The following is a 17500-nucleotide window of genomic DNA, read 5'->3' on the forward strand; positions in this document are numbered from 1 at the left end:
ATTAATTATAACATTATTATTACATAGTACCTGGTAAGATATCTTTTGCCGCAGAAGTTAACCTATAGACAGATGTTAAAATTGGTTAGCGAGTTCGTTATGATCGGCGATGGAACGTACTAAACAAAGTAATGGGTTTGGTTGTGGTGACATGTTTGGCAGTAGCATGATATAAAATAGTCTTTATTTTGATGGTTTTTAATTTAAAGTTTAATGAATAAGGATTTTTCACCATAATCACAACGTAAGTATAAAAATTAATTAGTACAAATATGGAATATTATACATATAGGTGTTGGACAGTTAGGCTAGGCCTAGCGACAAGTTCACACAACAGATGGGCAAACCTTAACATTTTTCATCCAAAACTAGTCTTAAAATGTTTGAACAGAAATCTTTCTCTCACATTCTCCCCCTCCCCTTCTCAGACATCGGGGAACCATCACCCCCCCCCCAATACAATTAAGAAAACAATAGATTTCCTACGCTTCGCGGTGCTTGACTCGCGGATTTAGAATGCTCCTCGCAAATACAGGAAAATTAATTTTTAAAAACTATCGATCGCGTAATTGAGGAATCGCGTAATTAGAACACGTGTAATTCGGGACCCTACTGTATATACATGCATACAGACGGACACACGCACGCGCACACACACACTTATACTAGTAGATAAATAGTTATATTCTATAATTGGCTGATTTCTGGTGCATTTATGCGTGACAGAAAAAGTCGGAATGCTTATATTGACGCTCCGGTGACCGCTCGTGCGGAAGAGGTTAAAGAGAGAAATAGCGACATCTGTCTAAAGACTAATCCAACACAAGAGGATTTCAAGACGCCAACAGGAAAGAGTACTGGGCTCTCTCCAGTTCGCAGTAGTGACAGACCTGGTGCTAGAGGCACAGCTAAAGGATGCGTCAGGAGTCTGGAGAAGATATGCATAAAACACTTGAAGAGATCACCAAGGTTGACACCAACACGATTGCGCACGCCGCTATTAAGGCCGTGGTCAACGAATAAGAGCCTAGCACAGACAATTCTCTTGCAACCACCACAAACATCAGTGGTAAAACACACGGACGCCTCCCTGAAAGAATGGGGAGGCCATTCGCATGAAATGAAAGCGCAAGGAATTGATCACTCCAGTTCAAAACTTCCACATCAACATCTTGGAGGCTATGGCAGTCTTCCTGACGTTGAAGAGATTATCCCCTCGCAGAGCAGTCCACATCAGGCTGGTCCTTGACAACGAGGAAATAGTAATATGTCTAAATCGACAAAGCTCGAGTTCACCTAACATTAATCACGTGATGTTAGCCATCTTCTGCCTGGCAAGGAAGAGAAGATGGCATTTATCAGCAGTTCACCTTCAAGGGTTCTGCGATGTGATGGCGGATGTTCTATCCAGGCGAAAGCCGATAGAGACAGAATGGTCTCTAGACGCAGACTCATTCTCCTTTATTTTTGATAAAAGTCCCGGAACTGCAGATTGAACTCTTCGCAACGAGCGACAACAAGAAACTACCTCGTTATGTAGCCCCTTACGAGAACCTTAAGCAGAAGCGATAGACGCCATGTCTCTTGACTGGAACGGATGGAATCGGATTTACTTGTTTCCACCAACCAATCTCCTGCTAAAAGTCCTCGACAAGCTAAGATCCTTCAGAGGAACAGCTGCTGTAGTGGCCCCTAAAATGGCCCAAAAACAATTGGTTCCCTCTAATTCTAGAATTGAAACTGAAGCCATTTCCTCAGCCGAATCCAGTTTTATCCAAACTCGTGCAGAAGTCGACTGTTTTACATTTCATCTTCGAGAACCAACAACCTACATCTCATGATTTTTTTGCCCTAGCAGCAAACAAAACATTTGGGATCTCGAAGAACAAGTTCGACTTCATTATAGCGTACAAGTCAAGTTCAACCAGGAGACAATGTGAATTATTTTGGAAGAAATGGGTATCCCTTGTGAAAACAAGGGGACCAACAGAAATTTTAACAGATTTCTGTCTCTCTTTCTTCATTTACCTGCTTGAACAAGGCCTGACTTCCACTACAATAACCGAGTGTAAGTCAGCCCTGACTAGACCTCTTTTATACGACTTTGAGGTGGACCTCACAAGCGAAACATTCTATGCTTCGAACCTAAACAATGAGGAGTATACTCTAAAGGAACTAACACAGAAAGTCAATTTTCTGTTCGCAATATCCTCAGGGGCTAGAGTTAGTGAAATAATGGCCCTATCAGGGATGTAGGCCATATTCAGTTCCTAGACACAGGAGAACTGAACCCTTTTCCTGATCCTGCCATTCTGGCCGAGAACAAGCTACCCACCAAGAGGTGGGGTCCTTGGAGAATCTGCCCACTGAAGGAAGATGTCTCTCTATACCCAGTAGAGTGTCTTAAGGTCTATCTTTGTAGAACTTCAGACTTCAAGGAAGGACAGCTCTTCCGAGGCGAAACCTCAAGATCAAAATCTATCCCTAAGATAACTGAGAGCAATGCTCACCTACTTATTCACAGAGCGGATCCCAACAGCTCACCCGCACATCACGACCCAAAGAAAATTGCTTCTTCACGGAACTCCTTCCAACACAGGGGCTTTGGTAGACTGCTCATACACTGGGTGGAGATCAACCAGATCTTTTAGAGACACTATACGAAGCAAGTACATGAAATAAAACATGTTGTCGTGGCGGAGGATAGAGTTATAAAACCCGTCGTCTAGCGCTGCGATGAACAGTGAACTGATTTGGGACTTTCCAGTGCATCGGCTGCATGGGTACACTTACCCTCGAGTGCAAATCACAATGATGATTAACACACTGTTCCTCATAGGTGCATATCTGACCGATAACACCCGTGCCGAGTGAACGTTGTGTCACGTTGTTCATGCATTTCCAAAATCTGTACAAATCAGTCACATTTGGTTTCACATCTCCATTGAGTGGCATCATTTCGATGAAATTACATATTTTTTCGACAAGAGAAAATATGGACCCTGATGTGTTTTCAATGCCGGATCAGATTCATACCTGATTGTAACTAAACTTGATAATCTAGTTGCACGGTAAAATACTAAACGTATTTGCGTCTTATTGCTGCTATCTCAATTACAGACGAATATAGCATACTAGAGTTTTAATTAAACCCTAGAAGGGCCTAACTTGAAATCAGAGTAAAGATTTCCAAGATATGAGAAGGGTAATCTCTAAGTATTACCGTCCGTCCCTATGGAGATACAAACTTTGAATCCTTATAGTCGAAGTCGACACTTTCCCTGCAGGGGGCAGGAAGCCCTAAGATAGTTCCAAGCTTAGTGGATATAACAGGCAACGGTAATGTCATATATAAAGGTCTAGGAGACCATATAAGGAACTAATTCAAAGTACAGGCACTTATACAAACCCACAGATATAGTACTTTCAAGTTAATTCTCTGGTAAGCTTCCATCAGGACGACATGGCCGAGCCCAAAAAACGGATTTTGAGCAAAGCGAAAAATCTATTTTTGGGTGAGATAGCCATGTCGTCCTGATGGATCCACCCTTCTTTCTTAAAATGACCCCACCCGAAACTACGCTATCTGCGGCTATTCCTGTTTAAATGGGACAAGGAATGATAGGCCGTAGCAGTACAGGGAGGGGGTCCACCGGGTACCTTGATAACAGCTCCCCTTTCGTTCGCCACTCTTCCCCCTCAAAGAGTTAAATCTATTTGGGGGGAAGATTGCTGTGTCGTATCAAAAAATACGTCCCCTGATATTATGCGATATCCTTAGAGATTTATTAAAGATACTCGCGTCAGGAGTTAGGATTCTGGAGACCTATGGTTAATTCTCTGGAGTATCACTGTAGCAAATATCCTTTAGAAAGCTACCCAAAGGAACCTTCCATTAGGACGACATGGCTATCTCACCCAAAAATATATTTTTTGCTTTGCTCAAAATCCGTTAATTAGTAGAATAGCCAAGTTTTCCGACGATACTAAACTAGGCATAAATGCTGCGAACTCAGAAGACGCAGAAGCCTTAAGAGAGGATCTAATGCAGCTAGGAGAATGGTCTCAAAAATGGCAAATGCCTTTTAACTGTGGGGAAATATAAAGTCATGCACACAGGTTGCAGTAACCCACAATCAGATTACTCACTGCTGTGTAATGAAATAGAAAGTGTGGACCAGGAGGAAGATCTCGGTATTATTATCAGAAAGGATTTGAAGTTCACCAAACAGAGCATAAAAGCTGAAAATAAAACACAAAACTAATAGGTTACACAAAGAGACAATTCAAATACAGACACAAAGATACAGTCCTTTTCTGGGCTCCAAGTATTCACAAGAGTATAGATAGACTGGAAGCAGTACATGCTAGGGCCACCAAACTAGTTCCAACACTTAGGCAATTTGGATATAGACGGAGGAAGGAACGTTTCAACTTGTTTGATTTAAAAACTCAACGACTAAGGGGATCATTAATAGACGCATTCAAAATTCTTAAAGGAATAACAAATGTAGCTTACAACAATCCATTCCCACTTAGCACAAATCATGACAAAGGTAACGGATACGTACTGGAATTGAAAAGATACATCACTCAAAGTGGTAATTTCTTTACATACAAAATAGCAAATACTTGGAATAGACTTTGAGCGGATGTAGTGAACAGTAACAAGGTAAAAGAGTTCTAGAATAAGCTAAATAAGATTGTACGATCTCTAAATGCTTAAGTAAATCGCTCTACCAAAGAGCAAGTGGAGTCACCACGGATGAACCAAAAAGTCTATGAGACCTAATAACACACACACACATACACACTCACTCTCTCTCCCTGTATTTTGATTTTTAATTCACAGTTAAAGCTTCATATTTCTTTAAACATTATTATAAATCCTTTGTATCATTACTTGATGATTTGATAATGGGAACAATAAGATTACTCAGTAATTCGGTTTGCCAAAGCCTCCCAAAAAAACGTGTTCAATGAAATTAACAAGCTGAAAATCAAGACTGATTAAACACAATTTCATGCAGTTATTGCTCAAAAAATAACTGAAGAAAGTGGCACTTTTTTACAATAGTATGAAAATATCTTATCCAATCATATGATTTTGTAACATAATCCTGTTGAAAGAAAATGATCAATGTTCATTAAAAAAAGTAAATTCTTAAATAGAAAGGACTATACAGTAATCACTGTTTACAAGATCTTATGCTTTTTAAATACAAATCTGGTGAGAAAAAAGGAATAATGTCATCACAAATAACATAAGTCTTAAATCAAAATGACTTTGTCTTCAAATGACTTGGAAAAGCGCAAACTTACATAAACCCTGCGGCTATGGGAGTTATATGAAAAAAATATAAAAACTCTATATTCACATATCGCTCTTTTGATAAAATACCAAAAGTAGGAAAATAAGAAATTTTGCTTCTAGCTTTTACTACAATGTACAAACTATTTTGAGTTTAAATATGATCGTATAACACAAATAATTAGCACTTTTTATCACTTAGACGAGTTTTAAGTCTCAAGATAATCAGTACTACAGCTGAAATAAAACTCTTTTTCTCAGACAGATGTGGCTGGTATAGATTCTAATGTTGCTGTTCTCCTAGTTATGTTTGCTGTTTTATCTCCAATTGCTTCAGAAGTTACAAACTCTCCAGTTATACTCGTGTTAATTGCATGACTTGTTTAGGCTGATTTAGGGATGCATTCTTATTTTTTTTTTTTTTTATTGCTCCCTCAGGTCAATTGACTGAGACACTCCTTTGAATTTGAATAAAGCAAACATTTCATCATTATTTTCATCCTAAATGCAAATAAGAAGTCGTTTTGCTGCAGACAACAGAACACTTTTCGCTGGCAATGCTTCTAAATTGTTTAGACCAGAGTTAAGTAAGAGGTACACTTATACGGCAATAGCTGCTAATTATTGAAGATTTTATCATTTTTTTTGTTTGCAAATATTTAAGAAAAAGCTGGGTGGAAAAAAAAAATCCCATGAATTTTCCTGGACAAAAAAGCAACGAGATCCCAGGATCCCGGGAAACAATCCATAATACCTATGTTTCTAAGCTGGAGGATATCGGGGGTAAGAGTGATGCCTCACTTGGGAATGTCGCCTTTGACTAAAGAGTGGGGTGTGATTCTGCACAGTAACATAAAAGCACACTTAAATAGCCCTCACAAAAAGTCTTGGTTGGATGCCTGAAGTAAAGAGGGGCTATGTATCAAGGAGGGGAAGAGCTATTTTTTTTAGTGAAATATCCTAGTTGTGATATACAACCATGTACTATACACTTTTGTAGGTTATAGGAGTGATTTTAGTTTTCACATGGTTTATGTTTGTAAATAACGTATCCAGTACGTTACCATGCGTTGTATCAGGCATGTTTTACGTCATCGTAGCAAAAGGGTTAAAGAGCATTTCCATATCTAATCAAGCTGTAATGTAAAGATAGTACTGTACATATATTACATTATCAACAATATATTAGACAGGAGCAACAGTGTTTTGTTGTTTATTTACATAGAAAACAATAAGTGGTATGTGTACAGTACTTAGTAAATGAGAGTACTTGTACTGTACACTTACTGAAATGTGTTCATACTGTAATACAATACTTACAGAAAATCCCCAACTTACAATCTAATAAGTTCCAAGAAGCTGTTTGTAAGTTGAATTTTGTTAAATACTGGCCTAGGGTAGGCTTCACCTAATTCACATGCCATAAATTTTCAGCAGCAAAAGTCAACAAATAGTCCTATTACACATTGCAAATATTGTCTAGCTTACTTCATTAAATTATGTAATACTGTTTTATTACAGTATTTCATTTATGAACTTTTGTTATAATATCTAAGAATTATGATTTAAGTTGGATTTGAATTTGTATCTACAAAATGTTGTAAGTCGAATGTTTGCAATTTGAGGACCTATTAATATAGAAACCAAGTAAAAACAATATTAAGGAGTACAGTGGGTTACTTAGTGTCTTATTTGACACCGCATAGGCAATAGGCAGGGAGTTGTTAGGTTAAGAGTTAACCCAACCTAGGGCAGCAGGTATTCATGGATTCCCACTTTTCACACCTGTCTCTTTTACCAAACCTACCACCTTGCAAATAAGGAGGGCTGACTGATTCACAGTCTAAACCTACTGCAAGCTCAAAAACATATTGCGTATAAGTACGAACATCAAACAGAACGATACGGTCTACCTTTCGGGAAGGAAAGCTTGTTCCTTCCATATCGTAGGGGTTTGGACAATCACGGAAGTCCGACTTAAGGGTGGAATATTAGCTGGCCACTCGAGTTCAAAACCAAGGACAATGTCATAAGATGCTGTAGTTTATTTTCCTTCCAAGGGATTAAGTCTAAAGTCAAAGCACACAGTTGTCAATGAAAACAAGTGTCTAAGAGTTAAAGAAAATTATAACAGCCCAGTTTGAAGAGATGCTTTTCGGTGTAAAATATAACTGTTCAGTGAACCGACAAAATGGACGGGGCTTCTCTGCTGACCGCTAATTACCGGCTATTGCCAACACCTTGTAATAAAATTCTAAATATTTTGTTCCAGCTGCGCTTGAATCAATTCTCTTATTAAAGGACAAAGGTTTGTAATCGTGTAGGAACAAAGGCTTATTATTTACTTGAGTAATCACAACAAAATGTTTCATACCTCTCGAGCTGCATGATGAATTTGACATTCTGTACAATGCCTGGCTGCATAGATAGGCCTTGGAAGTTTAGTTCTACGATGTCTTTTGTTACAGTTAGTACATCGTATTGTATTGGCGGCCTCATCCAGTTTTTCTTGTAGTCGGGTAAGAAGTGACGCCAGTTCACCCCATGCCCCTTCTAACTGTACTTCTTCAGCTAACCGAGCATCATATTCACGCCTTTTTTCCTGTTTTAGGGAAAGATATTGGTATATCATGTTAGATTCTTCTAGAATGATTGTAAGATAATAAAAAGGTTTAATCAGATAACTATATTTTGATAATACAAATTTATTAATAACAAAAAAATAAAAAAACAAGGAAAAACTTACAGGCTCGCCTATAATTTCAAACGCATGAGCTACAATCTTAAAGGCCTCTTCAGCTCCAGGTTGTTTGTTCTTATCTGGATGCACTAGAAAGGCCTGAGGAGAAAAATTATTCAAAACTATGGTCATTATTATTTGACAATAAACAGTGGAGGCCCAACTAAGGCTTCGCTTCCCTTAACTTTTTTAACAATACTGTAATGTATTATGAGAATAACAATGAAGTGATACTATATGCACTCCAATTTCCCAAAAATCAGGGATGTAAATGCAAAATGACTGGACTAACCATTCACTCTATAACAACACTGATACAGGTAGTCGTCAAATTACGACCGGGTTAGGCTCTGAAAGATAGGCCATAAATCGATCTCGACGAAAATCAATCTTAAGATGTTAAACTTACATAGATTTATTATGCTGGGTCATGAGAATGTAATCATTTAGTCCCATTTTATCAAAATTTTCTTACTGTAAATCCTTATATCATTTTATTTATTCATAGCATATCATAGTTTTCATAGTTTGTTTATAGCTATTATCATACGAAAAACACACAAACACACTTTCAGGTACCTTCCAAAACATACATATAGCAGCAGAAACAAAAATCTGTTTCCTTGCAAAGTGTCTCTTAACCCTTTTACCCCCAAAAAGACGTAGGGGTACGTTCCTAATAACCCATCCCTTTAACCCCAGGAACGTACCAGTAAGTTTCATATACTCATGCGTAGATAAAAGGTCTTGGCAGGCCTTGTATTTGAAATACCCGCTTGTCTGTTGTAATGTTAATCCTTCGATGTCTTGTCATCAATGTAACATGAATAAAAAGTTTCTCTGGGCCCCACAAATGTCAAGATGGACCTTTAAATTTTCTTTAAAGAATCAGCTGATACTGTATTTCCTGTGCAGTAGGTTTAGGTTTCATAGCCATTTACACAAATATTACGAAAATAGGGCACTGTTACTAGTGCGTGAGTATTGTTTTGTTGTCCCTTCGACATCTTGTCATCAATGTTATGTGAATAAAATGTTCTCTGAGGCCCACAGGGGTCATGAATGACCTTTAAATTTTATCTAAAGGTATCAGCTGATATTTCATGTGCATTAGGTTTAGGTTTCATAGCCATTTTTACAAATAATTACGTAAAATGGTTCCGTTGCCATGGTAACACTATGTTTTCATTGTTATAAGTTTCCCCGGGCCCCACAGAGGTCAAGATGGACCTTTAAACTTTCTGTTATGAATCAGCTGATTTTCCTTTGTATTATTTTTGGCTTTCATAGCCATTTATACAAATTTTACGATAAATGGGCATCGATACTGGTGCAGGACTAGTTTTTAGGTGTTCCTTCGACATCTTGTTTACTCTGAATATGAATAAAAAGTTTCCTTGGTCCCTACAGGGGTCATGGAGGACCTTTAAATTTTATGTAAAGGAATCAGCTGATATTTCATGTGCATTAGATTTGGGTTTCAAAGCCATTTTTACTAATAATTACGTAAAATGGTTCCGTTGCCATGGTAACACTATGTTTTCATTGTTATACGTTGCCCCGGGCCCCATAGAGGTCAAGATGGGACCTTTAAACTTTGTTATGAATCAGCTGATTTTTCTTTGTATTATTTTTGGGTTTCATAGTCCTTTATACAAATTTAACGAAAAATTATCAGCGTTACTCCTGTGTGACTATTGTTTGATTGTTCCTTGGATATCGTGTCAACAATGATGAATAAAAAGTTTCCCCGAGATCCACAGGGGTTTTGATTGACCTATAAATTTTCTGTAAAGAATCAGCTGATATTTCATATGCAGTTTGTTTAGGTTTCATAGCTATTTACACAAATAATTACAGAAAATGATTTTGTTACCATGGTAAGTGTGTTTATATCTTCGCCATCATGGCGTACGACTAGCATGCTTTACCCTGGATGGAGCGTAATGGACTTTAAATTTCCGCGTCTTGTGATTTAAAGGTCTCAAAGCAGTTGATTTGAGTTGCCATGCAGTTTTTATGCTTATAATTATTTTTGTATATTTTTTGTTTCTATTTTGACGAACCTTTCAGTATATTTTCATATTTCTCGCCGATATCCTTATTCCCGGCAATGAAACTACTATTCAGGACAAAGCGAAGCGCGCTTGGTAAGCAAGGAAAGCGTGGGTGGACGGGGAAACTGGGATGAACGGAGATCAGTTCAAGCCTTGCCTTACCTAGAGAAGGTTGTCTGATTCGTCTCTCGTGCGTTATCCGTCACGTGTGTGCTTTTACAACCTATTCTTATAAGTGACAGTGCTTTATAACTTTTTAGAATATTCCTCTTTGTGTGAAGGTGTTTGTTGGATAAAATGCCTAAAGTTAAAGTAGGATCAGTGTATAAGGGAAAGGTTCCCACGAGTGATGCCATAGCGTTTGTTAAATGTTGGCAAGACATAAGGTGTGACATTTTTATTACAACAGCTGATAATGCTGGAACAAAGTCATTTATCCATAATCGAAAGATCAAGAGAGGAGGACGTTATATGTTGGAAGAGCAGCACCTGCAGAGACCTAAGGTATATATAATAAAGTTAGAGAGAGAGTTTGTATATATATATATATATATATATATATATATATATATATATATATATATAAAATTTTAAGTAACTTTTATTTTTCCTAACATACTTACCGAGAACTACTTTCTTAGGAGTTACTAGTAACCTCCTCTCTACCGACCAGAGTTTTGTGTAGATTACCCCCCACCCCGCTTTCTAAGGAGGCCTACCCCCGGCATTAAGGAATATGCCCCGAGGGTAGGCTTATCGTAGGTCGATGCCCGGCTGGGTCAGCTTCATCAGTAAGTTCTATTGGAGTAGCACAATGCTAGCAAGGGAAGAGAGGCACTCGGGGAAGGAAGGGAGGGCCATTACCTGAAAGTAGTTCTCGGTAAGTATGTTAGGAAAAATAAAAATTACTTAAAATTTTTTATTTGTTCCAACACGAATACTTACCTCGGACTACTTTCTTAGGAGACTTACACTTTAGGAGGCGGGAGTGCTATTCTGACCCCCTGACCCGGGACGTGGAGGCCAAGAGGCCCAGGGATAACGGGACCTACTAGAAAACGGATGTGAGGGTAACTACACAAAAGTTCACGTTAGTGTCTAAGTACTCACCCTTTGAAAAGCTTCTTCTGAAGTTCCTTCCAGTAGCGTAGTCGTGAAGAATTTGTTATCCAATGGTATCAGTTGGTACTCCCAGAAGAGGCAAGGAAGCAACTGGGTAGGAGGAAGGAAACCGCACTTGTGCCTACCGGTTGCTAGCCTTGATCGCGCCTGGGGCTTTTACCGTTACACCGCTTGGAGGGCGGAGATGACTGTTCCAATGGAGAACCCGTCTAAGGACTTCCTCGAGTAGTCCTTGAGGTAATGGGCAGTAAAGGTTGACTGGTTCGACCAAGTACCTGCTCGCAGGATCAGACCCACTGCCATGTTTTTCTCAAAGGCCAAGGAGGTGCTCAGGCCCCTGATGTCATGAGGTCGGGGGGTGCCTGGCACTGCTATGCCATCTTCCTTGTAGGCTCTGGCAATAACTTGTCTCAACCAGAAGGAAATGGTGTTCTTGGAAACTTGTTTCTTATTAATACCTGTGGATACGAAGAGGCTCTTGATGCCTGGGCGGAGATGAGCTGTTCTTTCCAGGTATTTCCTAATTGTTCGTACAGGGCATAATTTTAAATCTTCTGCATTACCCGTCTTAGAGATGGCAGAAATTGAGAAACCTTCGAACTTCGGATCCCAGACTGCTGGGTTCTGAGTCTTAGCCACAAAAGAAGGCACGAACTTGAAGGATACTTCTTTCTACCCCTTCGAATGAGAAACGTCGTATGACAGACCATGGATCTCACCCACTCTCTTAGCGGACGCCAAGGCCAGCAAGAAGACGGCTTTGAGGGTGAGATCTCTGTCCACGATATCCTTCAAAGGTTCAAAGGGGGGACGATACAGCATCTTCCGGACCTTGGCTAAGTCCCACTGGGGCACCCTACTCGCCTGTGGGGGGCAGGACTGCTCGAAACTCTTGACAAGCATCGCTTTGTGTCTCGAGGCCCCCAGGTCGATGCCCTTCAGGAGGAAGACTTTTATGGCTGGGATTGACATTCCCACCTTGTCTCTAAGAAACACCAGAAAATCTGCTATGTCTGGGACAGAGGCTTTAAGAGGTCTAATGTGCCTCTCAGAGCACCACTTCGTGAAGGAGGCCCACTTAGCCTGGTAGACCGCGGCTGACGACTTTCTCAGGTATAGAGACATTCTCTTAGCCGTGGAAGAAGAATATCCTTCTTTCTTCAGGAGCCGCTCGATAGTCTCCAGGCGTGAAGACGTAGGGAGAGTGGGTTGTCGTGGAGCCTGAGAAAATGAGGTTGATGCAGAAGGTCTGACCTGTCTGGCAGAGGACACGGCGGTTGACTCATTAGGTCTTTTAGGTCCGCGAACCACTCTCTCCAGCCACCAGGGCGCTACCAAAGTCATATTTAGGTTTCGGGCTGTCCTTACTCTGTTGAGCACTTGCCTTATCAACGTGAAAGGGGGAAAAGCGTACACATCTAGATTGTCCCACTTGTCCTGAAAGGCGTCTTCAAAGGCTGCTTTCGGGTCTGGCACAGGAGAGCAATATATGGGGAGTTGGGCGTTGAGTTTTGTTGCAAAGAGGTCCATCACCGGGGAGCCCCAACGTTGGATGATGAGCTTGGCTATTTCCGGAAGAAGGGACCATTCTGTCCCTACTATCTGGCCCATTCTGCTGAGGCCGTCGGCCAGAATGTTTTTCTTCCCGGGAATGACCCTTGCTAACAACACCACTGGTTCTCTTCTGCCCAATCTAGAATTTCTATGGTGAGATCGCACAACTCCATCGATTTCAAGCCTCCTTGTTTCTTTATGTATGCCACTACCGTGGCGTTGTCGCACATCAACGCCACGGTGTTTCCCTTTAGTAGACTCGCGAAGTGTAGGCAAGCCTTCTGGACTGCCTTCAACTCCAGGACATTGATGTGGAGTTCTTTCTCCCCGTCCAACCAGGTCCCTCGTGCTGTTTCGTCGAGGAGATGGGCTCCCCATCCTTGGTTGGAGGCGTCTGTGAACAGTAGTAACTCGGGTGGATCGGTCCCGAAGGGCATCCCCTTGAGTGAGTTCGACCGGCAATGCCACCATTCCAGGGAGGGTCTCGTGTTTGGTAGGACTGGGATTAGAACTTCTTGTGAGTCCAGTTGGCACCAGAGGTTCTTCAGGTTCCATTGTATGGATCTGAGCCTTACCCTCCCTTGGGGAACTAGTTTCTCCAGGTGACCTATCAGCTTCTGCCAATCTTTCGCTCTCCTGGGGTGCCCTGACAGGAACGGCTGAATGATATGCATGAGGTTTCTTATCCTGTCCTCCGAAGGGAAGGCTTTTCCCAGAATGGTATCTAATGTCATTCCCAAGTAGTTCATTCTGGTGGATGGGGATAGATTTGATTTCTTCGGGTTGATTACGATGACCAGATCCTTGCAAAACTGGAGGAGTTTTCTCCCTTGTTCCTCCAAGAGGACCTTTGAGGCGGAAAGAAGCAACCAGTCGTCCAGGTATCTGATGAGGCGAATGCCTCGTTCGTGAGCCCACACTGCGACAGTCGTGAAGACTCTCGTGAACACCTGGGGCGCTGTTGACAGACCGAAGCAAGGGGTCCTGAATTGCAGGATCTGGGGACCCCATTTCACCCGGAGGAACTTTCGACTCGAGGGGTGGACCGGAATTTGGAAGTATGCGTCCTTGAGGTCTATGGTCATCATGTAATCTTTCTCCCTCAAGGACAGCAGGACTGACTTCGGAGTGTCCATTTTGAAGACCGTCTTCTTGATGAACTTGTTGAGAGCCGACAGATCTATAACCGGTCTCCACCCCCCCCCCCCCCCCCGTCGCTTTTTCTACCAGGAACAGGCAACTGTAGAAACCTGGCCCTGGGAGAAGAACTTCTTCCATGGCGCCCTTTTCTAACATGGAGGACACCTCCTCTTGAAGGGCGGTCCTCTTTAATGGGTCTTTGGGAGCTAGCTATTCCGCCCGGCTGGCCGGAATAAGAGGGGGTGGTTCTGTTAAGAACGGAAGTCTGTAGCCCTCCTTTAGTACGGACACTGTCCAAGGCTCTGCTCCCTGAGCCTTCCATGTTTGCCAATGAAGTCTGAGGCATCCCCAACCCGAGGCTTGGGTGGGGATAGGGGGCCTCCCACTCTATCTTCTTCTGGAGGAGCGGCCTGATCTGCCTCTCCTAGAGGCCAAGTAACCCGACCTGAAGGAGCTTGAGGGCGCTGGAGCTCCCCTGCGGGGGGGCTGAGGCGTTGCGGACCAGGAGGAAGAGGGAGCCTCTCTCCTCGTAGTGCTGGGAGAGGCTTGGGACGTCGCGGCACTATCCGAGACGGACCTCTTGTAGGGCGGTCTCCTAGAAGGCGGAGGTCTGGGGATGTTAGACTCCTTCTTCTTCGAGACCTTCTCCATGATGGCCTCTAGTTCCTTCAGGGGAAACAAGGACTCTCCCCAAAAGGGTAAGCTCCGTATGGCCCGCGCTTCCCTGTCTGGTACCTTCCGGGACACCTTCGTCAGTACGGTGTCTCTCTTACGGAGTACCCAGTTAGCCGTCAGAGCTAGTGACTGATAAGTTAAAAACTTAAGGGTTTTACCCCCGGAGGTAATAAGGTCTCTCAGGAGGCCTTGCTGGTCAGGGTCCGCGGGGAAGTGGAAGCCCACCAGTCCAGCCAAGAGGAGACGTTCACTAAATCTCTCGACATTTCCTCCATCATGGAGGCTTCTGCTGGCGAGAAACAGACCGGGGCCGAAGAGGCCCTATCGTCTGAGACGCCCTGACTCAGGATGTCGATGGACGACTCCACCTTACAGGGGCCTGGGCGACGTCCCGCTGGCACATAAACCTTGCCTTGGGTTCTGAGGCCCTGGAGCAATTTCGAGGAACTCTGGGTTTTGGGGGCTTCGGCATTACTAGCCACCACCTTGCCCACATACTCCTGCCTAGGACCAGATCTCGGGCTAGAGGAAGTGCTAGAGACGTCTTAGGTTGGGTAGGAGTCTGCATAATTCTCAACAGGCTTGACCTCCAGTAATCCTCGTCTGTAGCTGTAGGTTCCTCGATTTTGTGGTGCCTTCTGATAAGGCCAACCACCCTCCTATAGGCGGAGTCTTCCGTTGGTGAACCCTCCCCTCCGTCAGCCGAGGTCTCGGCTTGGGGCCGGGGAGCTGGGTTACCGGGCACACCGACTGGACGTCTAGCTCTTGGTGCCAGGGGCGCCGTCCTACCGAGGTACTGGATCTCATCTGCGGGGACGTCCGCACCAGGGGCCTGGGTTAACGCAGGCATCGCTGGTTCAGCGGGGACTCTCGTCCGCCCCAGAGCTCTGGGTGCCGAGGACGCGGTTCCCGTGGGCTGACCCGACAGCAGGAACCGTTCCTTCCGACCCGAAGGCCGCACCAGCTGGGCTGGTTCGGCCAGGCCGCCCGACGAGAAGCGCGTTTCCCCCCGCTGGGCGGGGTGAACCGGAGGCTTCGAGGACTTATGCCTTCTTGTAAAGTCCTTCATGCGAGCTATGTCGCGAGGGTCAAGGTTGTGTTTTGAGGACGGCATCCTTAGCGAACACTCTCTGGACCGGCGGTCCGGGGAACAAAGCACCTTTGAGTCCCGGGGTACAAAGACCCAGGCGCCATCAGGAGACCTACTCCTCCTATACTTACGCCCTGCGGAGCGGGAGCGCTTGCTACTATACCGGGAGAGCGACCTCGAATGGGAACGCTCGCTCCTGGACCGCTCCCTCCGACGACGGTGTTTTACCTTGACTTCCTCCTCCGACGAGGAATAAACGTCCGACGAACCCGACGACACTGTGCTTATTGCATGTCGGCCAGTAGCGGGGACTGCAGAGGACTTCTCCGGGCGTTGAACGCCAGAGGTCGACGGCTGGAGGAAATCTTCGGGGACTTCCGTGAGGGGGGCCGGGAACGACTCAAAGCGTTCCATGCCAGGGAGCCAGGGGTCCAGGGCCACTTCCATCCTTAAGGGTGACCTACCCGGCGTCTTCGGAAGCCTCCAACCGAAGGCATCATTACCCGAAGGTCGTAACTTTTTCTGGTTGTCTCCGCCTAATGAAGATCCAGAAGCACAGGCCCACGAGGGCGGCGAAGATACAGACACCGCGTTACTACCCCACAAGGGGTCATCAGAGGACGCGTGCCCCCCGAGCACAAGGGGTCATCGGAGGATGCGTGCCCCCCGAGTACAAGGGCCGACTCTCCGGACGCACTACTGGGTTCTTCACTAGCCCTAGAAGGGCCCGCAATCGGCACTGCACTTTCACTAGGCTCCTGGGGAAAGACGCCTTGTTCTTTTTCTACACCAGACTTACCTCGTCCCCTACTCTGTGTAGGGGACGGCGAAACAGAGGCCCCGTCGGACCGCTCACTGGGTGATGGTAGCGGCGAAGTAACACTAGCTTTCCTGGGGGAACGTTTCGGTGATTTCCTCTTTTTCGTACCGTACCGTACCCACTGGATATCGCTCCAGTCTACACACTCGGGGCACGTATCTGCTGACGAACAAACCTTTCCCCTACAGGAGGAGCAAAGGGAGTGAGGATCCACTTCAGGCTTGGAGAGGAACGCTCCACACGATTTACCGGCTCTAGGCCCCGGACAACGGCGGATTTGCTCCATAATGCACACAACGCAAGACACAAGCACGAAGGGAATCAATGAAAAACACTGGGTAAACACACGGGTGGAAGGTGAACACACAGGAACACCCGGGAAAAGTACACTGGAAAACACAAGTTACCACGCGGGGAACACGTGGGGCACTAGAACGCACACAAAGGATCGATAGAGAACGAGGGCGACGTGTTCACACGTCGCGACCAGAGAACTTACTGATGAAGCTGACCCAGCCGGGCATCGACCTACGATAAGCCTACCCTCGGGGCACATTCCTTAATGCCGGGGGTAGGCCTCCTTAGAAAGCGGGGTGGGGGGTAATCTACACAAAACTCTGGTCGGTAGAGAAGAGGTTACTAGTAACTTCTAAGAAAGTAGTTTGAGGTAAGTATTCGTGTTGGAACAAATATATATATATATATATATGTATGAATATATGTGTGCGTTTGTGTACAGTATGTATGTATATACTGTATATGTACAGTGTGCATGTATTTATATATATGTTTGTGTGTGTCTATACATACATACATACATACATACATATATATATATATATATATATATATATATATATATATATATATATATATATATATATATATATATATATATATATACACACACACAATTTTTATAAGCAATTTATTCAGCTATGAAACGGTGTTCTGTATAATAGTTTGTAGTTAGAAGAAAGGAAACTGGAAA

At 43.6% G+C, this 17500-nt stretch overlaps 1 protein-coding gene across 3 annotated transcripts in view; it reads right to left on the bottom strand.

Annotated features, from left to right (window-relative positions):
• Positions 1-17500, bottom strand: part of LOC137641534 (uncharacterized) — a 150014-nt gene that overhangs the window by 24683 nt on the left and 107831 nt on the right. For all 3 annotated transcript variants that reach the window (XM_068374183.1, XM_068374181.1, XM_068374182.1), the window contains exons 7-8: positions 8058-8150; positions 7686-7913 (exon numbers count right to left, since the gene is read on the bottom strand). In XM_068374183.1, coding sequence (XP_068230284.1) covers positions 7686-7913; positions 8058-8150 — 321 coding nt within the window. The remainder of the gene's footprint in view (positions 1-7685; positions 7914-8057; positions 8151-17500) is intronic.

Source organism: Palaemon carinicauda, chromosome 5, assembly GCF_036898095.1.
Source record: "Palaemon carinicauda isolate YSFRI2023 chromosome 5, ASM3689809v2, whole genome shotgun sequence".
Classification (NCBI taxonomy): domain Eukaryota; kingdom Metazoa; phylum Arthropoda; class Malacostraca; order Decapoda; family Palaemonidae; genus Palaemon; species Palaemon carinicauda.